General features: G+C 37.3%; 1 protein-coding gene across 4 annotated transcripts in view; it reads right to left on the reverse strand.

The window, feature by feature from the left end:
* The window catches only part of DCC (DCC netrin 1 receptor), a 1,223,099-nt gene that overhangs the window by 129,062 nt on the left and 1,066,808 nt on the right, over positions 1 to 27,229 (reverse strand). For all 4 annotated transcript variants that reach the window (XM_037805818.1, XM_037805817.1, XM_037805816.1 and 1 more), the window contains exon 22: positions 5,155 to 5,220. In XM_037805818.1, coding sequence (XP_037661746.1) covers positions 5,155 to 5,220 — 66 coding nt within the window. The remainder of the gene's footprint in view (positions 1 to 5,154; positions 5,221 to 27,229) is intronic.

Here is a 27,229-nt window from a genome sequence, read left to right on the forward strand (position 1 = left end):
GTAGAAAGGGAGAACTGGCAGAAGAGAAATGAGTAGCCAATCTAGTTTCCCACAATGGATACCTTTGTTCTCAGAACGTCTCATGGAATCCAGGTGCCCTGGAACAACCTTTGGGAAATGGTAATCTAGCTCAGTGGTTCTCAGTTGGGGAGATTTTGCCTACCCTGGGGATATTTGGCAAAATGTCTGGAGATACTTTTTGGTTGCCACAACTTGGTGATGGTGATGTGGGTAATGCAACTGCCATCTAGATGCCAGGGATGCCACTAAACATCTTATAACGCACAAGGACAGCCCCCAGCAACAAGGAAATGTAGACAGTGCTGGGATTGAGAAACCCTTATCTAGCTTCACACTTCATATGTTCAGATGAAAAACTGAGATGGAAAAAGTTTAAAGTATTTGATTATGGTCTCACAGTACTAATCCCTGTAATGTGAGATCTATTACTTGGGTTTTGAGAGTGGTCTGAGACTCTAAAACTCATTTGGAATAGAAAATAGGTGTATGGGTAGTGAGCACAGACTCTTGAGCACTGAAATAGAAGTTGTGAACACAGACCCTTCTATTTTCTTTACATTAGGAAAATGAATCTAAATTTTATCCCTGAAACTTCCCTTTGGCATTAAGATGTCTGATGAATATAGGATGAGTGCATTCTGAAAGCTTATCAATCTCAGAATGATTATTTCATGCAAATATAGGAAGAGCTTTATGTATACTTCACTTGGCTTATTTAAAATGTTACTGTTCTCTGAAAAAAAATAAAATAAATTTTTCCAAAACTAGAGGGAAAACCATGGCCATGTCTCCTAAACACAGATTGAAGTGATGTTTTACAGAGCACTTAATACAATTCTGAATATGTGAAAAAAAATTAATAGTGTTCATATACTTTTTTATTAATAAGGCTATGCCAAAATATTCAAACTTTTCAAGCTTAATTTTACTTTCAAAGATTGAGTTCAATAAAAGGGTTTATAGAGCTTTTAACCAAACTTGTTAAACTAATTTTGCATATTAGAGTTACCAACAAAAAGAATTGGTGTTATCTTCCCTAATGAGGAAAGCAGGAGTATGCAGAAATAATTTTCATAATTGTTGACATTCATGGAAAAACAAACTACAAAATCTCATTTTCAGAAGTTGAAGATTTTCTTCCTTAAGAATGTGGGTCATAATCTAAAATTGAAAGTGCATAACAGAAAAATACAACTGCATCACCACACATTAGCTTTTATTTTACCTGCCATCAGAAAATAATTTAAGATACATCTTCAGTCTCTACAATTAAATTATGGGCTTTCACCTACAAGGGTAAACATGAACCATAGCATTGTTTTTCTTTATTTGAATCCCAAGAGTGCATTTTTAAAAGACTGACATGTTGAAATAGAAAGTAAATGATTAGCAAGTTATAAATTTATTTGCAACTGACTTGAGTATCCTGACAAGAAGACATTATTTTATTACATGACTATCTGCAATACTTTCCAGCAAGTGTAGGGAGAGATAGGAAGCCTCTATAATTCTGCCACTCTAAGGAGAAATTAATGAAACTTTCATGGTATACCGAAGTCAAAAACCCAGATCTCAAAATATTCTTGTTGCCACAGTCTACTTTGAAAGGGTAGTGTGGAGCTTTGTCAGAGGGAAAGACCTCATTTGCAATCTCAGTCGAAAATTTATCTCCTTCTTAAAGCATAAGACATTAGCAGATTTCTAATCAGGAGGCTGGGGTTTTCAGGTGCCTTTATCAATTTACTTGTAATTGTCCTAGCTAAAGTCAGATTGCATATTTACCATCATTTATCTGCTAGCAAAGTAGAATAGGACACATTACATTTGTCCTCTGCCATCTAGGTCTCTCTGAGGTTACTGAGGCACCCTAATCAGCCAAATAACCAAATAATAAATAACCAAATAAATTCTAGAAATTTCAGGTACTTTGTTCATCCACTCATTAAACATGAAATCCCTGAAACATAAAGCGATGCAGAAAAGGGGTAATGGACAATGTAGATAACCTATCTGAATCGGTTCATAACCACTGGATGCCATTAGTCTATTTTATCTTCATGACTTTCTCCTGTGAGATAATGTATATCAGGTCAAGTTTATTTACAAATATATTTCTTGCTTGGAATCTTAAATTAAATGGAGAATAAAAAGGATAGCATGACTTGCATTGCTCTCAATTACTATCATTCTCATCATCTGAGATCTGACTCCTAGGAGAAGGAAAGTTCTGTTGACTTATCTGTAACGTCAAATTAGGGCTGGAGTGAATTTTAAACCAGAAAATTCCGTTTTTATTTTGCAGGGTCAGTTCAAATAGCCAACGCCAAACTTTTAAACTCTAAAATTAGTATTGTGGGATTTAGCAACCCAAAATATAGGAAGCCCAGTTAACTGTGAAACCTTTCTAATTGTCTATGTATAAGTCCCTTGAGATACATAGATACACTGAGATGCTTATGTATGTTGAGATAGGAATATCTGCAATGTTCTTCTTTTATTTCAATGTACCTATGAACAGATAATTGGAACTAATTCAAATTTAACGGGGTCTCCTGGACTTTTAGCTCCTAAATCTGGCAGCCCTATTCAAGATTGGTGTCCTTTAGGATATGCAGTTTAACAGAGTACATAGTTCTGTGCCGGACTTATATTTGCTCCAATACATGTAACCCTGCTCAGTGGCAGTTGGAAACTGTGAGGGGATAATGAATCTTTCTCAATTATCCATTGTTATTTCCTCTTTAATTTCCAGGCACTCCATCTCTTCAAAAAGTATTATTCTGTGCCAGTATATCCAGCCCCTTATCTAGGGGTAAATTCCAAATTGAAATTCCCTATTGAAATAACATCTGGTCGATGATTCTCAAGGGAAAAATGTTAATTCCCCATATGAATTCCAAACCTAGAACCTCTCTGTTTCATGGTAAATACTACAATTAAGTTATCCTATACAATTCTACACAATTTCAACAACTACCCCCCACCCCCACCCCTCTCTGTCACATCCCTGGGCTTTCTCACCCTGTTTCATCTTCCTGCAGTATATTTCTCTATTTTATCCATCTGGAAAATTGCCCTCTTCAATTATTGCTCCTTCAGTGGTCCATCTTTCAGCCTGTACCCATGGATCATAACAAGTATCCCACAAGCAGTAAGGGCTTAGCAGTTTTTGACTAACTGCTTGAATACGTCAAGTAGTTTAGCATATTGTTGGGGTTTAAGGTCCGTTGGAAATGGGAGAATAAGGTAATGGAACCTGCAAAGGGTGGGGGAAGGAATCATCGATATCTAAACTGCTTCCTATGGAGGAGACCCTTGATCTGCTCGCAGTCACAACACATTCCCCCTCTCACTTTCCTGTTGTGAGCTCCCCCAACTGTCTGGCCAGAATTTTTGTGTATTGGAGCTGAGGAGCTCTCAGAGCCAGGCACTAGCTAATCAGGATACCTGAATACCTGCAGAAGACAGAAATGCTACATAACAAGGGAAGAGGACCTGTGTAAAAACAAGAGGAAATGGTGAGGATTGTAGCAAACTAGAGAGAACATCCTGGAAATAACCTTAGAGAGACTTGATTGAAATGCATTTAGGAAGCTTAAATCTAAAAAACTGAGGTAGTCTCCATTTAAGTAAAAGGCATTAATAGCAGGGGAGGGTATGTCTAGCAACTTGGAGAGAGTAACAGTTGGAAATCCGTTCTCAAGTCTGCCACTGGCAGAGGAGAGGGGACCCTGAAACTTTGACTTGAACATCTGGTCCACTGCACAGATATACACCCTGTCAGTGGGGAAATGGATGTATTACTTTCTCAGAGCCTTATGATAGGAAATAATCACAAATCCACTTCCTCATCTTAACTTCATGATCAGCCATCAATTTTTAGATCGCAATTTTGGCGTCTCATCCAGATTTTTTAAAAACCCATATGGACTGTTTAACAGGAGACCACCAAAATGAATAATTATCTAATCAGTAATCAAATTCCTCATGAAAACCTGCTAAAATGTTTAAATAAACACACTATGCTATATTTATAAAATAGAATACTACATAGCAGCAAACAAACAAACTGGAGCTATTTATGGATAAAACTCAAAAACAGAGTTAAGGAAGAAAGCAAGTTGCAGAATGATACATATGATACCATTTCTATAATTATAAATATGTAAAATAATATTACACTGTTGAAGGATATATACACATACATAACAGACACCAAATTTGGGATGCTAGTTATATCAGAGTGAGGAATGGAGGGGATGTGGAGAAGCATGTGATAAGGCAGAGGCATACAAGAGATTTCAATTGCATTTTGAAAATTTTATATCTTAACCTTGGTGGTGGATACACAAATGTTCATTTTGCCTTTTTGAATATTTGAAATATTTTTTTAGCAAACCAAACCAAACAACAACAGCATCAGCAATACATACATTTTAAAATCTTTTATCAGGGACTTATCAAATATACATCAGTCCTTTGGGAATTTGACTTGTATTAATTCATCCTTCTAAAGTTTCTGTTCCAGAAAAACTAAGAACAAGATCCTAGGATGCGGCAGGCACACCAAGCTGCTTCTACCGTGCAGTTCTAGATATTTCCTCCTTTCTGTCATCCTCAAAGCCAACAGATGTCTGAGCATGCTCCACTAGGACTAGCAGAAATAAATGTCTCATCTTGACAATGTGAAGGAAAATTAGCAATAAGGTGCCAGAGGAAAAGTAAACATACTCTGCAGACCAAAAGGCCCATGTAATTTTAATTTATGAAACTGAGTGGGTTTCAGTTCAAACCACCATAGATACCAGCTGTCTTTAATAAAAGTAGAATCTGGAAGCATTTTAATACATTATAAGTTTAAAATGTAGGTATTTAATAGCCCTGTACCATTTATGAAATGCGCTATCCTTGGACTTTTCTAATTGACTCTGTTTTATGTGCTTGCCAACTCTCATTGGACCTTCTCTTGATGGAATGTACTAAAGGTTTGTTAATAACTTCATTTTCCTAACATCCCCACTAAGACCCTAAGTCCAGGCTTCTTGGCACCTGCAGTCAATAGAAAATTTACCTCTGACACTCTAGAATATTTAATTAATATAACAAATGCAATGGGATCTAATTTATACTTACCATTGAGAGTGCTTCTGTCAATCAAATTAGTATCAACTGGCCAATAACCTCCATCTCCATGACGACCTGTTTATTGGGAAAGCATATCAGAATGTCAGGATTATGCCCCGTGAAATCACAAATGAAACAAAAGGAATAAATATTTAAAAATACACACATCACTGAGCAAGATTATTTTGTCCACCTCAAAGAAAACCTGACAATATAAAAAACTATTATATCTTTTAGAAAAGGATTTTTCTCCAGGTGTGAGAAAAATCTGTCACAGAAGTAGATTCTTTTACATAAACTAAGTTCCGTGCCTTCTCTTTTTTTTCCCCTAATATTCATGTTAAAGTATTTTATTTTATTTGTATTTTTTTAAATTTTATTTTGAAATAAATTCAAACTTACAGGAACAGTTGCAAAAACAATAAAAACCCCATACACAGAACTCCAGCATACCCCAATCCACCAACTTCAACATCTTGTCACACCGTTTCTTTCTTTACCTCCCTATCATCCATCATCTATTGCTCTGTCTTCTGAACATATGAGAGCAAGCTGAAGACATCCTTGAACAAACAGTGTAATTCATGTATACATTTCCCATGAAAAAGAACATTCTTTTATGCAATCCCATTAAGCTCAGCTAAGAAGTTCAATAAATTCAACATTGATACAAAGCTTACATTCTATATTTCCTTTTTTTCCTTTCTTATGTCCCAACTGTGTCCCTTTGAGCCTCCTCTCCTCCATCCTCAGATCCCATCCAGGATCATCCTTGACATTTATCTATTATCTATTTAGACTGTCTGTCTTTTTTTTTTTTTTTTCAATTGTGGAAACATATATACAGTTTAAATCTTCCCATTCCACCCCCTCCCTAGCATTCCATTAGTGGGATTAATCACATTTAGAATGCTGTACTACTATCATCTTCCCACCATCCATTACTAGAAATTTCCCTTCACCCCAAACAGAAACCCTACACTCATTTCTTAACTCCCTATTGCCCCTTCCCCCACTTCTCGTAACCCATACTCTACTTTTCATCTCTATGGTCATATTCTCTGATACTTTCTTTGTGTTTACCATGGGGCTTAAATTTAACCTCTTAAATCTATAACAATCTTGTTTTTCTTTGATACCAACTTGACTTCAATAGTACATGTAAACTATATTCCTATACTCCTCCATTCCCCCACCTTTATGTAGTTCTTGTCAAAAATTACGTATTTTACATTGAGTCTAAAACCACTGATACATCATTACCGTTTATGTACTTTAGATTCTGTAGGAAGTAAATAATGGAGTTACAAATCAAAAATACAGTAGTATTAGTATTTATATTTACCATGTGATCTTTACTGGAAAGCTGGTTTTCTTCATGTGGTTTCAGTCAGTTGTTTAGTGTCCCTTTCTGTCTGCTCAATTCCCTTTAGCATTTCTTATAGGACTGATCTACTGGTGATGAAGTCCCTCAGCTTTTGACTATCCAAGAATGTTTTCATCTCCCCCTCATTTTTACCCTTCAGTTGTTTGTGAATTTTCTAAGTCTCTGATGGTAATTGATTCCATTGTGGTCAGAGAATGTGCTTTGAATAAATTCAATTTTTTTTAAAGTTCATTCAGGCTTATTTTATGTCCCAGCATATGGCCTATTCTGGAGAAAGATCTGTGATCACTAGAGAAGAATGTGTGTCCTCGTGATTTGGGATGTAATGTTCTATATATATCTGTTAAATTTCTCTCTCTCTCTCTCTCCTTTCTTTGTTTCTCTGTCAGTAGGGCTCCCTGTAGTATCTGAAGTAGAGCAGGTCTTTTATTAGCAAAATCTCTCAGCATTTGTTTGTCTGTGAAAAATTTAAGCTCTCCCTCAAATGTGAAGGAGAGTTTTGCTGGATAAAGTATTCTTGGTTCGAAATTTTTCTCTCTCAGAATTTTAAATATGTCCTGCCACTGCCTTCTCACCTCCATGGTGGCCGCTGAGTAGTCACTACTTAGTCTTATGTTGTTTCCTTTGTATGTGGTGAATTGCTTTTCTCTTGCTGCTTTCAGAACTTGCTCCTTCTCTTCAGTATTTGACAGTATGATGAGAATGTCTAGGAGTGGGTTTATTTGGATTTATTCTATTTGGAGTTTGCTGGGCATTTATGCTTTGTGTATTTACATTGTGTAGAAGGTTTGGGAAGTTTTCCCCAACAATTTCTTTGAATACTCTTTCTAGAACTTTACACTTCTCTGCCCCTTCTGGGACACCAATGAGTCTTAAATTTGGATGTTTTATCTATCATATCCCTGAGATCCATTTTTATTTTTTCAAATTTTTCCCCATTCTTTCTTTTGTTCTTTCATTTTTTGTCCTGTGGTCCTTGAGGAGGCTGAGTCATTGTTCACCTTCCTTTAATCTTGTATTATGAGTATCCAGAGTCTTCTTAATTTGGCCAACAGTTTATTTCCATAAGATCTTCTATTTTTTTATTTACTCTTGCAATTTCTTCTTTATGCTCTTCTAGGGTCTTCTTTATGTCCTTTATATCCTGTGCCATGCTCTTCTTCATGTCCTTTATATCCTGTGCCATGCTCTTATTGTTTGTCCTTAATTCTTTGATTAATTGTGTCAAGTACTGTGTCTCTTCTCATCTTCTGATTTGGGTGTTTGGGTTTTGGTTCTCCATATCATCTGGTTTTATCATATGCTTTAAGATTTTCTGTTGTTTTTGGCCTCTTGGCATTTGCTTTACTTGCTGCGGTTCTTTCCGGATATAAAAAACACCGATCTCTAATTTGTCAGATCTACAGCTTGGTGGCGTACACTTTCTCTAACTAACCAGCAGATGATGTCCACGAGTCACCTATTCCCCTCAAGTCAGTTCTCCCCAACTTTGTCTTTGTGGCGTGTGGGGATCTGATTCTTGGGGGGTTCAATTGGTGCACCATGTTTGGGTGCATTGTTGGTGCTGTCAGCCCTGAATGTGGGGCATGTGTCTGGGTGATTAGGGTAGTCAAACCTCCCAGGTGTTCCCAGAGATTTACGGCTGTTGCAAGAATCTAAGCCTTCATTTCATTCTTGCCACAGACTGTCTCTACTGCTGACCCACAAGTCCTGGCATTTGCGTAGGGTCCCTGGGATTTCTGAGCAGGTCCCCCTCTCAGCCATGCTCTTCCAGGACCTCTGCCAAGGGAAGGCTGTGCCACGTCACAAGTGCATGCCAGCCTGCCAGGGAAGCCCTGGGCCACCGGGCCATGCAGGGGTGCTCCCAGCCCGCTGCAAAGATGGCTGAATGGGGTGTGTTAATCTCCCCCTCCTCGCACAGCTCTGCCTTCCCAGCTCTGGGACAACCAGCTGTGGGTGCACCCAAGGCCACTGTCCATGGCCGATATTGTGGCATGTGCGCGGTGCTGCGGGAAACACTTCCCATCACACTGGGTTTCTTGGCGCAACTCTGGGCTGTGGGTCAGGCCCAGGCAGGAGCGTCCCCCGCCTGCCGGGGAGATGGCTGCAAGGGGTGCAGTTTCTTTCTCCTTTTGGCTCCCCTCTGGCCTCTTGGGCCTGAGACAATCAGCAGTGGGCTATCCTCCATGCCAGACACCGAGACATTGGCACAGTCTGCTCCTGCTGTGCTTCACTGCGTGGTTTTCACCATCTTAACCGCAGCCGCTCCTGGGTTTTTTTTTTTTTTTTTAAAGGAACTAGTCCATCTCCAAATGCCAACCCACAGTTTCCCCACACCGCAGCATGGCCGCCGGACTTTCAGCCGGCTCACTCACTTGTTTCAGAATGCAGACTCCTGGTTTCACCAAGTACACAGTCCCTGTGGATTTAGCAGACCTTGCCCGGCTGGTGCATTGCTGGAACTGGTATTCTGGGTCACTTTCTGGCTTTTATCTAGTATTTTTCAGGGAGGTTTTTTTTTTGCCCTGTCTCACCTAGCCGCCATCTTAGGTTCTCCATCTAAAGTATTTTAAAAGGGGGCAGCGACAGTGTCAGCCAGCACATTGTCCTCCTGAACTTCTTGGAACAGAAGTGGTGCCAGGTCACTATTCCTGGAGTGGGAGAGCTGGCCTCCCTTACTCTCTAGGAGGTCTGGCCCACACTGGGACCCACCTGTAATAGCTTTGTGGCAATTGTAATTGTTACTTTCCAAGGTAGCAATGCTTATAACTGAGTTTTGAGTATTCTTTTGGTTTTGTGCCAAACAATGCTCCCAGAAATGCAATGTTAGATTTGGAGTAAAGGATGGGAGCTATGCTACAGCCCTGATGGGTTGAATATTTCTTACAAACAATGTTTCTTACAAAATATTTGGTAGAATATTTTCTACAAAATGAAAGCTTTCTTTAGTATCACATCATTGGAAAGAGTGCCTTCCATTAGGTATATCTGTTTAACAGTTTTAAACATAGTATTCAAGAGAATAGAACTAGAAAAAAACTACTTAACCAGAAATTATTCCATCCGAATTAAATTAATGAGCTTTCCCCAGACTTTTTTCTATTGGTGTGGGTGTAGAACTGCAGTTATTTGATTAAATTTTGAGTTCTAGAATATATATATAATGAAAAATACTTAGAAGGTGAATATATAGGTAAACACATACAAAAATACAGCCAATACTCCATTTTAGCTGTTTGGGAGGGCTATTTCTGACAGCAGTTATAATCACTAGGACGTTACAGAGGAAGCCAACTGAAGTAGCTGTCATAACACAGGTTATTTTCTCACATTTATATATTTCAGTTTTCTTCATCCTCATGAATTTAAAGTCCTACCCTTGTGACATTCTGTTATATACCAAGCACTCCTTTAACAAAAGCTTTCCCAAGATCTCATCATTGTATTTGCATAAGAGCTGTGAAGGGACAACTTAGAATCCCGTTTAACAGTCAATACATTCACAAATTTAAAAATTCTTCTGAGATCAAGTCAGAGCTCAAGTTAGGATGCCAACAAGCAACTGAAAGAAATTAATCCAATCTATGCTAAATGTACTTAAAAGAACAGACAGGTGAGAGTCATTTTTAATACTGTTTGCCCAGCATAAAATTGGAGGTAATCAATCTGTCCACGGCCATTTAGCCCAAGAGGAAAGGTCAGTTGCTAAGAAGCAGTTATCTCAAAGTGCCTAAATATGTGGTTTCCTGACTGGAAGCCCAAAGAGGTGGAACATGGGGTTTTCATCTTAGTAGGCAAAAGAACCAAGTCAGAAGGTTGTGTTTGTCTTGGGAAAGCCCGTCCTTTTTAAAACCCTGATCACCAAAATTAGGAGTGTCTAATAAAAATAGGCAAATGCTCCAAGATTCCTTACCTACTTATTGGTCCTTTGCTTTCGTTTGCTTTGCAGTTTAAGCTAACTCATAGCAGGCAGAGTCTGTTAATTCGTTACTTTTTTTGTTGTCTTCTAGAGCGCCTATAACAGTTATCAGGTACCTAATACGTTAGATGCCCAGAAACTTAACTTAGCCACTCTAATAAAAGTAAATCTATCTTTCGTTCTAATAACAACCTGGAACATAATGTACATGTCCCTTTTTTTTTTTTTTAATCCTTTAGTCACTTTTTTTAAACAGCCTAGAGGTAAAACAGTCTTTGGTCTATTCCTAGAAGGGAAACTTAAGAGTAATAGAATGACGATGTTAATCATGCTTCTTCCAGGTGATTAAAGAAACATGCCTATTTGAAGTTGACAGATTTCTGTTAATGTCCAGCATATAATTTACTAGTCTTTGTAAAATCACCTACTTTTCATACCAATTTGAAAAGAAGTTTACAGTAGTGCATATATGGATCTTTCATTTAAAATAAAATCAGGAAAATGCAATATAAAAGGTAGTCAATCTATGTAGGATTTGAGAATTTGGCCAGCTGAGGGAGGAGAGATTTGCAGCATGCAAATGTACATGTTTATGGTCTCTAGCAATACTTTTCACTATTTAAGATATTAGATTTTATGTAACTTCCTTTTATGTATAAAAATATGACTTGTAATTCACGAAGGAACAAAATCAAAGGAATTAGAAAAGAAAGCCACCACATCCTATTATATCTTCAGCATAAAATGATACATGTCCACTTTGCTGGGCCAATGACTGTGAGCAGGTAAGGAAGTGGGAATTAGGATGGAGTTCCTGCATGTAGGGGTGAGGAGGAGCAACTGAAATGAGCAGAAACTGTAAACATTTTGGTAAGCTGACTGAACTGTAGACAGTCTAACTCCTTTTCCAAATACCTTGCTTGTGTGAATGACGCATTCGCAGTTTCAGTGAACAGAGGATAAGCTTGCCTATGGACCACTGTGAGATCAGTGTTGGAAGAAATGAAGTGAGACAGAAGTTCTGTACAAATATTAAGATGACTTCTCTAACATCTGAAAGCAACTAGATTGCAAAGCAATCAGCCAAAAAAGATGCTAACAACCTTGTCACTTAGGCCAGTAAAGCAATAAATGATTTCTGTTGGCAGTAAAAACTGTATTGGCTGGAAATTAGGTAGATATCCTGTGGAGGAATTTCCTTTTCCTTCAGCATCCCGACAAATGTCTTTTTAATGAAGTTTCTAACTCTCCCTGCTAGTCTGTGGGAGGATGCAAAAACAAGCCCACAAGCACATCCATATATTACTTAGACATAAAGCTCTATGGGTACAGCACCCTTAGAATTAGAGAGACGATTGATGACATTGTGAATTTCAGTAATTAGAAGAAAATCAGATGTCATATGGTTCAGAGTGCTGGCTAAGATGAAACAACTTGGGAAATACTTTAAATAAGAGAGGGTGGATTAAAAACTCAGACTTTCTACCCACAGAGTTGAATGTATTGACATGGATTAACTTTTTGTTGGTTATAATGAGATTAATACCACAAATGAAAATTAAGAAACTCTCAAGAAATTCAGCAGAAAGTACTTTAAAGAAACTTGATATCATCAATGAGCAAAATTGAGTTTATTATAATTTAGATTGCTTGCCCTACAACATCATGGAAACACAAGACCCATTTTCTGGGTTATTGATAGTCTGGGATCTCTTGATTTAAATATATGGGAATAAAGTTTTAATTTTTTTGTGCTATGAGGTTTCTATTCTCTGAAACATGTCTTTTAAGTTCCAGGAAGTCTTCCTTTACTAGAAAATAATGAGTAAAGAAAGATTCTCCCTCTGTTTTAAGACAAACCCCACAAAGTTGCCAAATGTAGAGATTCTGGAGACTACAGACAAAAGGATACTGGTGTTCCTGCTTGGCATTTCAAAGCATTTTTAAGAGCTTGTTGTGATGGATCAAATATTGTATGTGTTGAGTTAATTTGGTTGATTTCTTAAGCACTGATTTAGGGAAATAGAAGACTAATTAGACTTTGGAACATGGTTGGAATGAAGTGTCATTCAGTGCAAAGATCTAACCTACTGTCCTACCTTAGAGGTCATAATTTTAATAGTGGAGCATAAAACTGGTCATAATGACCATTCATTCATTCAAGATTCAGTACATGCCTGTCACATGTAAGACACAGTTCTAGATCCTTGGGGAAGGGATAGTATAAGAAAATGTATGAGATGTAGCTCCTGCCATGAGGCAGAGTTTGTTCACTGCATCTAGAGCCTATCTATACAGGCCATTCATGGTTAAAATTAATGAACTGTGTATGGTTTTTAATTTACTCTGACTTTGAGGATTTAAGCAGAAGACATTCCATCTACCATTATAAAATTACCATTAGATTTAATTGAAACTGTTTTTCATTTATCAGTATTATTAAAAGAACAAGCAAATTTTAAAATAATGTATATTTTCAGTTCTATAACATCTTATATGTTCCACAATTATATTTTTAAGATATAACTATAAAGCCCTGAATTATTTTTGCATACTGTATTAAATCTGTAAAATTTTTCAAAATTAAGATTACAAGTAAATAAATGTATAGAAATTTAAATATGACACTTGTAAAAATAATGTAATAAATTTCAATATACATGGTTTTTTTTAATTCAAATAAAGTTCAATGTGCTCAAATAATTGGAAATAGGCAGTTTTGTTTTCTTTTTATCAGAGTTTGTAATACCATGATTTTGTGAGAACACAGTGATTGAAATGTTCTACATAAGTATAATATTCTATCCCAGAGAATATGAAGATGCTTGTATAAAAAATATAAATAATATTCATATTTTTCTTATTAACAGAAATTGCATGGGTAAAAGAATTACCTTGCTAAAAAGTTAGTGAATTTATGTATCATTTGACCAACTTGGGATTTCATCCAGATAGTTTAGTCAAAAACACTCTGCCAAAAATTCTGATAATGAAGGCAAATATTTTCTCTTTTTTGAAACCAGAAAATATCAATTTTGAGAAGAAAAATAAAAAGAAATGGGTCTATGGTTGGCTTTAAAAGGAGGACATTTTGGGACTATTTTAAAGTTACTCAGAATAGTTTACGCATATTTAAATAGATTTTATTTAGGTACCTCTTAAGTAGGTCCTAATAGAAATTTCATGCTCTTATCCTTGATTTGCATTTTTTAAAATATTATAAATTGTAAAGTCATTTAAGTAAGTAATTATCTTTTATATTTTAATTAAAGGATAAATCTCATAAGTAGTCTTCCTTTCCTCCCTTTTGGCGGGCATGATATTCCCCCACGGGCAAAAGTTAAATTCCTGATGAATTCTGCAGCTTGCTCTTTGGGATGAGGGAAAAATGGGCAAAGGTGATACGACCACCTTCAGGAGGTGTGCTCATTCTTATATCCTTGCGGCCTACCAAAATGGTATGCTTACTGTGCTCCCAGTGACCAATGAATAAATCATGTGAATTAGGGTACTCTGTAATGTGTTGATAATGTATAAAAACACAAGGCATTACTATTACTATGGCACAATTTGTTCTCTATGTTTTTGTTCATATGTACATCACCTAAACAGATTTTTATTGTATGTGTGCATGTGTGTGTGTAAAATAAACCAACAGATATGTTTATATTAAGTCCTCATTTCTAACACACATGGGCAGATGGAGAAAATTTCCCATGTTGAAAAATTTTCAGCACATTCCAGAGTTTAATTCACTTGGGATTTCAGTCCTAGAATCTGATTTTTTTTTTCCCTCTATATGAATGTTTATGAGTTCAGGAAGGAGGGAATAGACAATGAATCTGTAGAAGACACGGAAAAATGGAATGTAGTCATCCTAACCTTGTCTTTAATCCATCTTTCCCTGAATGGAGATAATAGAGGGTTCCCCAGAATGGCACCTACACAATCAATCCCTGGAGAAAACACATGACTATTTGACCTAAATCAAATGTAAGACTGATCCCCTAACAAATGTTCAATATACATCCTTCCAAGGATGCACACCACTGGAATATCTTCTTGATCTTAGAACTGATTCTCTGAAAATAATTCTGGTGATAATGATAGAAATTGCATTGATTTTGTGTCTTTTGTTGTAGTGGATGAAGAATATCAAGTAATATCACCTGGATACAATTTTACTTTCCAACACACTGATCATGTTGTGATAAATTTAAAGCAGATTATGTCTAAGAGATCAATTTATCATGCAATTGATAATAAGGCTCACTTTGAACAAAGGCATCAGAGCAACCTAAGAACAGGAAGCAAAGTCAGCACCAACACTTAGGATATTTCAAACATATTAATAGAAAACTGAAAAGCTCTTCTCAGTGTTTTCAGTTGCACCCTTTCCTAGGTCAACACATTGTTTAATAATATACATAAAAGATAGTGTGTTGCCTGGAAGAAAGTAGAATGTTACATGTAAGAGCAGCAGATAATAGTGTCTACTGTATATTGAGCATCAGTGCTCAACAAATCCTTGTTACCCTCTCTAATTCAACAACTTTCACTACATTTGCCATCTGCAGCAAGTCCAAGGGCAATAATGACCTACTCTAAGTCAGACAGGGCAAGAGAACCAGATATATCATGGTTCATATTTTCCTTAATCATGAGGTATGGTGTTTTGTGGTGCCAATTTCTTCTTTTTAATATGAACAGAGTAGACTCTTGCTGAGAAGCCACTCTAATTTTAAAATTTTTTAGAGATCAAGCTAAAAACTAAGAGTATAATTTTACATGTAAATGTCAACAATGGAGTGACCATGTAGCTATTATGGAAATCAGGAGGTACATCATGAACTTCACTTTGACCCAAGGAGGGGTCAGGACTCTCCTGGAACAAACTGAAGTGAAGGTCAATGGACCACGAATGACTTAAATGAACCCTTTATCCTAATACCTGGCTCTTAGGTGACCTCGCCACTCCATGCTGGGGCCTGAATCCCTGAGGCATATGTGTAGCCTTTTACAGACCTCGGCAAATGACAGGTGAAGAAAAGTTGCCTAAGCAATCTTCTAAGGCAGGAAAAAACCCCAAATGTTTATAAACATTGCATTCATCTTGCCTTGCAAGCATCAGAGTAAAAGCAATACTACACCAGCCTAGTTGGTATCTGGATTCCTGACATGGTGATGGATGTCAGCCAAAGAGAAGCTTTAACATAAATATCCTTCTTCACTAATCAAAAAAAGATGTCTATTTCTGAAGCACACTGGTTACTCCTATGAAGTCTATTGCTGCTCATTCTCAACATCTTCTCAGACAAAAACTTGACAAGCAGACAGGGAGCCAAAGGATCTGGATACATGAAGAAGGAGTTCTGATCACAGGAAGGAAGTTACCCTCCTTCTTAAAGATTTCAGGTAAAGAGAGCCCAAAAGTTTTCATCTATATGGCTTGGACTACAGCTAGTCTGTCTCCTGGTTGCTAGTAAAACTTATCAAATACCCCTGGTCACCCCTATCATAACCTTCCAGATACTTAATGCCCAATAAGTTTATTAGTTATTGTAATTATTGTTCATATAAATTTAGAATGAAACTTATGAATAAAAATTGATTTAGAATAAAAATAAAGGTGGCTATTAACAGCATTAATATGTTGGTTGACGGTGGTCTCTGAATTCTCTCCTCACCAGCTTCTATTTGTATGCCCTTGGCTTCCAGCATATCTAAAATAATGGCCAGAGCAAGAGTCTAGCAAATCATTTTTAGATGCAGCTTCGTCTTTATTAAAATCCAAAAAGCATTCAGATTCTACAAATACAGGCACTTTCCTGGTTCAGTGGATCTTCCCAAGAAACTAGCTCACGTGCCAAGCTATAACATGGAGGATGAGGCCAAGTCTTCGGTGGCTTATAAAAGAACAACTGTTCTCAAAGGCCAATGAATGAGCCATACACTCCTCACACCCCCACCCTGGTGGTCCACAAGCTTATCCAAAAGGCAGGTGTGAGATCTATAACTGTTTGAATGAAGTTGCCAAGCAGCAGGGGAGGAAGAATATGAGAGTTTGTTCTTCTCCAAGTGACTATATGACTGGAAATTGCAGCTGAAAGATGCAAACACTAGCAAGCAAGCATCTTGCTAGAAGCACTGCTAGTATATATGAATAATGACATTGTTGGACCTCACTATTTCTTCATTCATGTATCTGTCCCTGTTCCATTCATTCATTCCTCAAAAACGTTTAATATATCCAACGTTCTATGCACTGGGGGAATAAGATAACCATCACAGAGGCTCATAATTTAGTGAGAGGGCCAGCTGGTAAGTGAATAATTATAATCATGTGGTAATTTCCAAAATAAATAAATAATTATAAATAGATGGTTTAGTGGAAAAACAGGAAGATTGATTAATTCTCTCTAGAAAAATTATGGAAGGCTTCTCAGAGGTGACATTTCAAGTGAGAATTGAAGGATGATGTATCAGGCAGAGAAGGGGTGAGGTGGATGAGTTGAGAAATACAGAGATCAAATAATAGAACTCTCTATATGCTCTACCAAAGTATCTATAATTTATCCTGTAGGGAACAGAGATCCATTAAAGGTATTTTTACCAGAGAAGTGACTCGAATCTGCATTTCAGAAAGATTATTCTAAGTGTGGGGATTAAATGGATTACTGTTGCAATAAATAGGGTGAGAATAATATTAATTACGAATCCATGAGGGAAACATTATTAGTCCCATTTTATAGATGAGTAAACTGTGGCTCAGAAAGATTAACAAAGATGTCAAGTATTGCATTTTAAGCGACTGAGTCTGCCTGACTCTGATGATATTGACTTTTACCAATTGTGGGTAAATTAAAGAACTGACACAGAATGGTGGGCGAAGGGTATCTAAGAGCTGATCCTGGTGTGTGGGTGTGAGGGTTTAGGCATGTGAGTATATGACATGAGACAGTGGCTCCATTCACCAGAATAGGCAATAAGGAACAACAGATTTGGGAAGGGAAAGGAAAGAGTTGAGCTTGTAACCCTGATGAGCATGTGGACAAATGGAGCCAACTTCAGAAAAAGCATAGCAGAAGTAGACAAATAAGGCTCGGAAAACTCCTTGAAGATGATGGATACTGAGACTCCTTTCCTATTCCAAGTCATCCATTCTTCCCCATGTCCTCCCCCACCCCACTACATGCAGAAAATGATCAGCCAAGAGCAAATGGGGTTTGTGGGGCTCTGGATCCGTGGGAGCACACTGGGTCTTCAGTGGCCGGGGTACACAGGTACATGATGTTGAGAAGTAAGGAAGCCTGAGACCTGCTATAGTAGAGCAGCGAGAAATAAAAAAGTGCCATCACTAATTTATCTCTCTTCCATACTGCATGACTCTGCAAAATGTTCTCCTAATTGTCCCGAGAAGCTATCATGCCTTCCTCACTATTTGTCTAGCTTCCTGGATTCCTGCTTTACTCATTTTAGGATTTCTCTAAATAAGGCATCATTATTTCATCTGTAATCATTTGTATTCATTCAAGACCTACTCATAAAGTTAAAAGTCCAGATTTGGGTTTTAAGAAGTCTCTTCCACTTCTGTCATCATTGATTTCTCTATAACATAGATATGTAGATAGTACCACCTGATTCAGCATTTAGTATTTTCTCAGGTTTGCCTGGGCATGTTAATATTCTCCTAACTATATTGTAAACTTCTTAAAGATGGACCCATGAGGCCATACTTCCTTCTTATGCCCATGATATCTAGCATAGTCCTGGGTGCAGAGTTATCAACAAGTCAAAAACAAGTCCTCTTTTTCCATGCTGCACATCTGTAATTTCACAAACTCATGAGCACTCATCAGTTTTTATTTTCTCCTTTCTGTACTTAGAATTATAAGGAGCTGGTGAAATGCAAGTGTATAAATTTTCTGCTAACAAGGAATAACAGGAAAGGTGAAAAGGTCAAGAAGTGGTCACAGGAGGTGAGAATCATATAGAAATATGACCATCATTTCCTAAATCACAGAGGATTTGTTGTTTTTCTGTTTAGCTTAATTTTTGTAGATGGATATTGAATAAACGTTTTTCCCTATTGGAAAAACACTCTTGTATCTTTTTCATCTCCCTCAAAAATCAGTAACATGAGGAATATTACTTTGGGGTTCTCTGACCTATAGTTTGGGTTAGATGGTAAAGTCTATCTTTCCAGCTTATTCTCTGAGTGTTTCCACAAACATTTGTGCCATAATTCAATTCAACAAACACTTATGGGGCAGGGAATTATAACATGATAGATTCTAAACTAGAGAAAGGATGCAAGGAGGTGAGGATGACCATGCAACTCAGACCTGTCTTGTGCCCGTGGGGACTTTACAGTGTGACCAGGAGCTGGGAGCATCTATAGTAAGTTATAAGAAATGAGAATACGCTGAGGAATGAGGTAGGTATTGCAGCTAGATAGAAGAATACAAGACTGGAATGACAAGGAAGGCTTTTTGGGAAAAAAGCAGAACTGGGAAGGCAGTCCTGAAAGATGAAGATTTTACTCGGAACAGACAGGGAGAAGGTATTGCTAAGGCTGAAAGAATGGTTTCAGCTGGAGCAGAGAGAGTTAGAAAAATGCACCTTTTCCAGTGATAGGTGGATTTTTGCCTCTAGGCTGTGACATGTGGAGACCTGCAGACCCTGAAGCCAGAAGAGGTAATATGGGGTCAGACAGTCAGGGTCTTGATGTCAGGGTCTTGATGTCAATGAGCTGACTTCACTCTGTTAGTGATATAGAACCTTCTGTGTGCTTCAAGAGGAAAACTGAGGAAGTGAAGTCCAGAGTAATAGAAGAAGGAAAAAAGTAAAGCCAAGAAGACTTTGTACTTAGTTATATCACAGCAAGGTAGGATATCCAGCAATACAGTGGGTCTTAGAAGATGACTTTGTTTATGAAATTTTATGTGGGGAACTGGTCACAAAAGTGCCCATCCTCCAGGCCTGGGAGGCTAAATTCTACCATGAGACACATTAATTCCTATAGGCACAGAGTATGTTTTATTCTTTCCAAGTTACCTATTAAAATACAAAACCTCCTGGACGGGTGACTTATGCAACTACGTGGCTGCTTGCTGGGATAAGGGCTTTAATGCTTTATTAAAAACACATTACTCATTTTGTACCTCCACTTTTTCACCATGATTATATAATTTCTAGAACTGTGAAATTTTGGACTTCAGAAAAGCACAGGGGAGAACAGCTTTTTCAAGTGGATATAAGAAGCAGAAGACTAACAAACTGAATTAAAACTATACAAAATACCAGAGTAAAAAGCGGTTTAAATTTTCTATTAAACAGCTCCCACCAAATGGTATTAAAGGGTACAATTTTTCAAACAGCAGCCTGGCTAATGGAATCCAAACTCTGCAAAGTCTGGATTGCATTAACTAAATGCCAAACATGACTGCACTGCTTTGCAAACACTATTTCCCTGAAACTGGAAACAATTAACATTCTGCTTATTCATGAGATTAAAACCACTGAGGTGTAAAATGGCAGGTGTAGTGTTAAATACCTTGCCTGAAAACCCTACTGAGGAAAGACAAAGTCCTTTAAACTAGGTGAATGTAGGTTGCTGCCATTTAGTTTTTTACTTTCTTGATAACAATGTAGGAGCCAATTAACTTGCTGCACTTCCAGAATTAAAAGGGTTAAGAGCAGAGATTCTGGAGTTAGGAAGCCTGGGTTTGTGTCCCAACCTAACCACCTATATACTGTGTGACTTCTGCTAAGCATTTAACCTCTCTGTATCTCATTTTCTGTATCTGTAAGGTGGTTATGAGAAGTAAATGCGATCCCATGTATAAAGTGCACAGAAGATTGATTGATACATCACAGGAATGCAGTAACTGTGAGTTGCTACATTATGTGAAAATGCTATGCCTGCGTTTTTATTCTAATTCCAGTCCTAAAGCTTGAGAATCTTAGTTCTTATAAGGAACCAAAAGATCATGTTGGGTAAGCTCATCATTTTACAGATGAGGAGGCTGAGAGAAGTTAAGTCACATACCCAAAGTCACACAGGAGGTCAGGGGCAGGACAACAGAAGATTTTCAGGTATCTGGTGCCATTCTAGCGCTCCTGAAGCAGACACTGGTTGACTGCTAATGGGAAAAGCCAGAGCATTATCAGCTATTTCTGCAATTCAGGAGAGAGCAATTTTCCCTCCCTACTGGGAGTGCAGTTTGCAGCAGGCTTTCTTGATCAAAATTTATGCCCCTTCTCTCGCCTAGTGTTTCGGATCACCCCTCTGCCAGGCTATGGAGAATTAGAGACACTTGAAAGTGCCCAAAGCAAGCTTTTTCTTCATAATTCATCTCTGTAATGATAAACATCATTTCACGAAGATCCCTGCCCTCTTTACGGAACTTTATTGCTGCATGGCACCTACTCTACTGCCACATGGGCAGGCTTGGGAACACACGTGAACTTGTAACCATCTGTGTTCTTGCTAAGAATACCCACTTTCACAGGTACAGACACCTCAAAGTGGAGAACACTATTTGGGTGTTAAAAGGAACAGAAGGATGACCAAAACAATAGTCCTTTTCAAGAAGAGGTCATGATTTATAGCTGCAACTAGCCTCCATTTTGCCCCCAAACAAGGGGCCTTTCTAATGCACCTGAGAAGACATAAAACGTTTAACTTGATTTTAGAAAAACTAAAAGGCAAATATTTCTTAAGTAAAACAGCAGTTTACAGTGGAAAGTGTACACACTAACAAGACTATGCCTGATTGAGAGCTATTTGCTGTTCTTTAGACTATTCACAGAGATGGGGGAAGGACAACCCAAATTAGGAAAAATCTCAGTATACAAAACTCTTTATACAGCCTGTGCTCAACTATGCCAAATGTGTGTATGTGGCTGTGTATGTAAAGGTGTAACATTCACGTGATCAATATATTTGGTTGCCCAGGTTGGAATCATCATGGCCTTGCAGCTTATAAGATGTGTAACTACAGGGAATTCACTGAAACACTCTGAGCTTCACCTTCTTCATTGCTCAAATGGAGATCACAATGGTACCTCCACCACAGTATTCTTATGATTATTAAATGAGTCAATACATGTCAAAATTTTACAACAGTGACTGGTGGTAAGAGCTTAATAAGGGTTAATTTTATTATTACACACATCCACACAGAAAAAAACAAATTTGACAGGAATTCATTAAAATATGGGAAATAAAAAAGGAACAAAATCTAAAACTGAGCTTTTCAATGCCATCCACACTTACTTCATAGAGCACATGAAATTTCTCTACCCTATATTGTCCTCCAAAAAGGAAAAACCCTGTGGTTAATCTCTAATTTATTAGCCACTTGTGCCTAGAAGAGGCTAGAGAAATAATTAGGACATAGATCAAAAGAAAAGGGGGGTGGGGGCTTCAGATGGAAGGGAATTAAAGAGTTCATTGAGATTAGAGGGTTGAGGAAATGCTGGATATGAACAACATACATTTACACAAAAGGATAAAAAGTTCTAGATGAATTTTCTATCATTCCAATACTACCACTAATATTACTTAATCTTAGCTGATTCAAATATATCTAACCTTTTGTTCCCACATTTACATTCTTCAAAGCAGGTCTTGGATTCCAAGAAAAAGTCATTTGTGACAAGAGTCTATAAAGATACTTTTTCGAACAATCAAAACTTTTTTCACTTTATCTCTTGTAATAAATTCTACCTTTTGCTTCTCTATTTGGGATTCATCTTTGCAAGGTTAACTCTGACCCAAGGCGCAAAATTTTCTCTCAGAGGGAATTTTCTTTCTGCAAAAATTTAGCTCCTGCCATAATAGTAACCATAGGATCATTTCACAATAGGAAGGGGTAAATCAGTCTAACAGTGGGTATGGTAATGCGTATTCAACTGATTTGCTATGTGTTGGAGTGGGAACACTCAGACAAACTTTTCCTGTTATGCTCTCCAATCTTAGGAAATAATTAGTTGAGAATCTTCCTCATGCACTTGCTTGTCAACTCAGAAAACCTATTTTATTTATGAAGAGCTTTTAGTTGCCAGCAAATTTTCAATGCTTTCCCTGTAATAATTTAAAGATCTTATTTGTAACCATTAAACTATATGTCATCGGTTTCCTCAACTTTACAAGTGGTTTGACTTTGATTTAAAATTTATAGTCCACCAACTTGAACCATACACCACCTATAAATAAATAAGGCACCAAGTAGCATAAAATGTAATAGAATCTAACATCAAGATGAAGATAAATAACAATTGCCCAAATATCCCAATATAATCATTCTCATGTAATCATTCTTAGAAATTCTTTCTGGTCCTTGTAGCTGATCTGATTACACTGTAGATGTGAAAATCATAAAAATGTCTATGGGTATTGTGTGATAAGAGGGACTGGAGAATAATTTATCCATTTGTTTTTATAAAACTACCAACTTTCAAAAAATATTTTCGGTGCTTAAAATACTAAACAAGAGAGGCAGGGCAAGATGGCGGCATAGGGAGGTATGGAATTTTGTTTGTCCTCAAGGGCAGCTGGTAAATAGCCAGGAATTGTCTGGAGCAACTGTTTGGGTGACTTCCATGACCAGACACTCATTGTACACCAGTCTGGAATGGGTGAAGAGCTGAGATCACAGCACAGAACTGTAAGTTAAGTCCCTCAATCTGTGGAGGCTGACAACCCTCCCCCATAGCATGACAGGCTGTTTTGGAGTCACTTCTTTGTGGGAAAAAAGAAGCAGTATCTAGTAGGAAGAAGGGAAGGTAGCTCAACCAAGTTCAAATTGCAGATTTTATTAACAAATAAGGACTGCTGAATATAAGCTCTGAGCACAGATAAACCTGGAGAAAGCAGGAAATGAACCCAGAGGTTTCTCCTAGCAGAGAGAAGGCGGGGTTAATGGGAAAAAACAAACAAACAAACAGAGGCTTTTGGAGTTGGCTCAGTACAAAATAATAGAAAAGAACAGTTCCTTTTCTAAAGAAAAGGGGCAAATAGAGCAGGGAACCAACTCTGGCTCTCGACTGGTGAACTGGAGGGCTAGGGACAAGCTCTGAAAAAGATTAGTCTTTTCTTTTCTTTTCTTTTTTTTTTTTTTTTTTTTTTTTTTACTTTTTAGCATGAAGAAAGCAGTAGGCTTTTTCAGTTGTCAGCACTGCCCCAGGCAAGGATGGAGTTAAGGAATATCTGAGAGACAAAGTGATTAGTGAGGTGAAGGAGGTAATTCTCTGAAGGGCACATCTTCCCAAAGAATGGAGAGGGACAGGGCCCAGCACAAGTGGTGGCTCTCATTCAGATAATTCATATCCCAGGAGCTGGAAAACAGAAACAGTTGAAGACTGCCATCTCCCTCAGCCTCTGTCTCAACCATGCCCCTGGCAGAGACAGGGTATGCAGAGAAAAAAAGGCACCATACCACTTTACACTGGTGGGGAGATGGAGGCTGACAAGCACCACCTGATGGGCAGGATAGAAAAAGGAGAGAATCAGTCTTCAAAGGAAAAACTGGCAATCTGCTGTGTCTCATCCCCAGAGAACCTAGAAACTGATTATACCCTCTTCCTGAGTCATGGGCCTGTCTTGTTTAGGAAAATCTAACTGGGATTGATCCTAATGAGACCCTCCTCAAAATAAAAAAAAATAAAAAAGCAAAACAAAACAAAACAAAGCAAAAAACACTTCTAAGCAGAAAGGGCAAGAACCAGAAAAATAAGAAATGAAAAATTCTGATCAGTTAAACAGAACTATGCTCAAGGTCTAGAAAAAGTTGAACAGAATGTCAGAGTAAAGATACATAACAAAGCTAGCCAAAAAGAAAACCCTAAGTAAAAGAGAGAAAATGACCTCCAGAATAAACAAATCAAGGAAATCAGATGCCAAGACAGCAGCAAAAAATCACGAGTCATACAAAGAAGCAAGAAGATATGGCTCAGTCAAAGGAACAAACTAACACTCCAAATTAGATACAGGAGTTGAAATAACTAATTAAAGATGCTCAAACAGATCTCCTAAATCAAATCAATGAGTTGAAAGGAGAATGTGGCAAAGAGATGAAGGATATAAAGAAGACACTGAGTGTCAATACAGAGGAACTCAAAAGCTTGAAAAACCAAATGGCAGAACTTATGGGAATGAAAGGCACAGCAGAAGAGATGAAAAAAAAAAAAAATGGAGACATACACAGCAGTTTTGAAGAGGTAGAAGAAAGGATTAGTGAATTAGAGGACATAACCTCTGAAATCCTACACACAAAAGAACAGATAGGGAAAAGAATGGAAAAATATAAACAAGATCTTAGGGAATTGAGTGACAACATGAAGTGCACAAATATACAGATGGGTGACCAGACGGAAAAGAGAAGGGAAAGGAAGCAGAAAGAATAATGGGGAAATAATCACAGAAAATTTCCCAACTCTTACGAAAGACATAAAATTATAGATCCAAGAAGTGCAGCATACCCCAAACAGAATAGATCTGAATAGACCTATTCCAAGACACTTGTTAAGCAGACTGTCCAGTGTCAAAGACAAAGAGATAATTCTCAAAACAGCAAGGGAAAAGCAATCCATCACATACAAGGGAAGCTGGATAAGAATATGTGTGGATTTCTCAGCAGAAACCATGGAGGCGAGAAGGCAGGTAATGACATATTTAAGATACTGAAAGAGAAAACCTGCCAACCAAGAATTCTATATTCAGAAAAACTACCCTTCAAAAATGAGAGTTAAAAATATTTTCAGACCGACACTGAGAGAATTTGTGAACAAGAAACCATCTCTACAAGAAATTCAAAAGGGAGGGCTAAAGGCAAATAGGGAAAGACAGGAGAGAGAGGTTTGGAGAATAGTGCAGAAATGGAGATATTAGTAATGACAAAAAGAGAGAGGGAGAGGAAGAAGGAGAGAGAATTAGATATGACATGTTAAATCCAAAGACAAAATGGTAGAAGAACATATTGCCTCTACAGTAATAACATTAAATGTTAGTGGGTTAAACTCCTCAATCAAAAGACATACCTTGGCAGAACGGACTAAAAAAAAACAGGACCCATCTATATGCTGTCTATGAGAGACACACTTTAGACCCAAGGACAAAAACAGGTTGAAAGTGAAAGGCTGAAAAAAGATATTTCAGGCAAACAACAACCAGAATAGAGCAGAGGTAGCTATACTAATAATAGACAAATTGGACTTCAAATGTAAAGCAATTAAAAGAGACAAAGAAGGACACTATGTATTAATAAAGGGAAAATTCATCAAGAAGACATAACAATCATAAATATTTATGCACTGAGCCAGAATGCCCCCAAAATACCTGAGGCACAAACTGAAAACACTGACAGGAGAAGTAGACACCCCTACAACAATAGTTGGACACTTCAATACACCACTCTCATCAATAGATAGAATATGTAGACAGATAATCAATAAGGCAAAAGAGATTCTTTAATAGTATGATAAAGAACTAGACTTAACATTTACAGAACATTGCACCCCAAAACAGCATATACATATTGTCTCAAGTGCTTATGGATCATTCTCAAGAATAGACCACATGTTGAGTCATAAAGCAAGTTTCAATAAATTTACAAAGATCAAAATTATATCAAACACTTTCTCAGATCAAAGTCGAATGAAGCTGGAAATCAATAACAGGCAGAAGGCTGGAAAATTCACAAATACATGGAGGCTAAACAACACATTCTTAAACAACCAGTGGATCAAGCAAGAAATTACAAGACAAATCAATAAATATTTCAAGGCAAATGAAAATCAGAACACAACATATCCAAACTTATGGGATGCAAGAAGGTCAAAGCTGAGAGGGAAATTTATTGCCCTAAATGTCTATATTAACAAAGAAGAAAGAGCAAGACTAGAGGATGTAATTGCTCATCTGGAGGACCTAGAGAAAGAAGAGCAAACCAAACCTCAAATAAACAGAAGGAAAGAACTAACAAACATTAGAGCAGAAATAAATGAAATTGAGAACATGAAGACAACAGAAAGAATCAACAAACCCAGACATTGGTTCTTTGAGAAGATCAATAAAATTGATGGACCCTAAGCAAGGCTGACAAAGAAAAAAAAAGACAGGATGCAAATAAATAAAATTAGAAATGAGAAGGGGGACATATAACTACTTACCCTGAAGAGATAAAGGAGGTAATGAGAGGACACTATGAACAACTTTATTCTAATAAACTAGCAAACTTAAATGAAATGGACAACTTCCTAGAAAAGCATGAACAACCAACATTGACTTGAGAAGAAATAGAAGACCTCAACAAACCAATCACAAGTAAAAAGACTGTATCAATCACAAAAAAAAAACTCCCAGAAAACAAAAGTCCAGGACCACATGGCTTCACATGTGAATTCTACTAAACATTCAAGAAAGAATTAGTACCAATCTTGCTTGAACTCTTCAAAAAATATTGAAGAGTAAAAGCTACCAAACTCATTCTATGAAGACAATGTCACCCTAATAACAAAGCCAGACAAAGATACTACAAGAAGAGAAATTATAGACCAATCACTTTAATGAATATAGATGCGAAAATCCTCAACAAAATACTTGCAAATAGAATCCAGCAACATATGAAAAGAATTATACACCATGACCACGTGGGTTTTATTCCAGGTAAACAAGGGTGGTTCAAACAAGAAAATCAATTAATGTAACACACATCAATAAATCAAAGGAAAATAACCACATGATCATCTTGATTGATGCAGAAAAGGTATCT

This window comes from Choloepus didactylus, chromosome 16 (assembly GCF_015220235.1).
Source record: "Choloepus didactylus isolate mChoDid1 chromosome 16, mChoDid1.pri, whole genome shotgun sequence".
NCBI classification, from domain to species: Eukaryota; Metazoa; Chordata; class Mammalia; order Pilosa; family Megalonychidae; genus Choloepus; species Choloepus didactylus.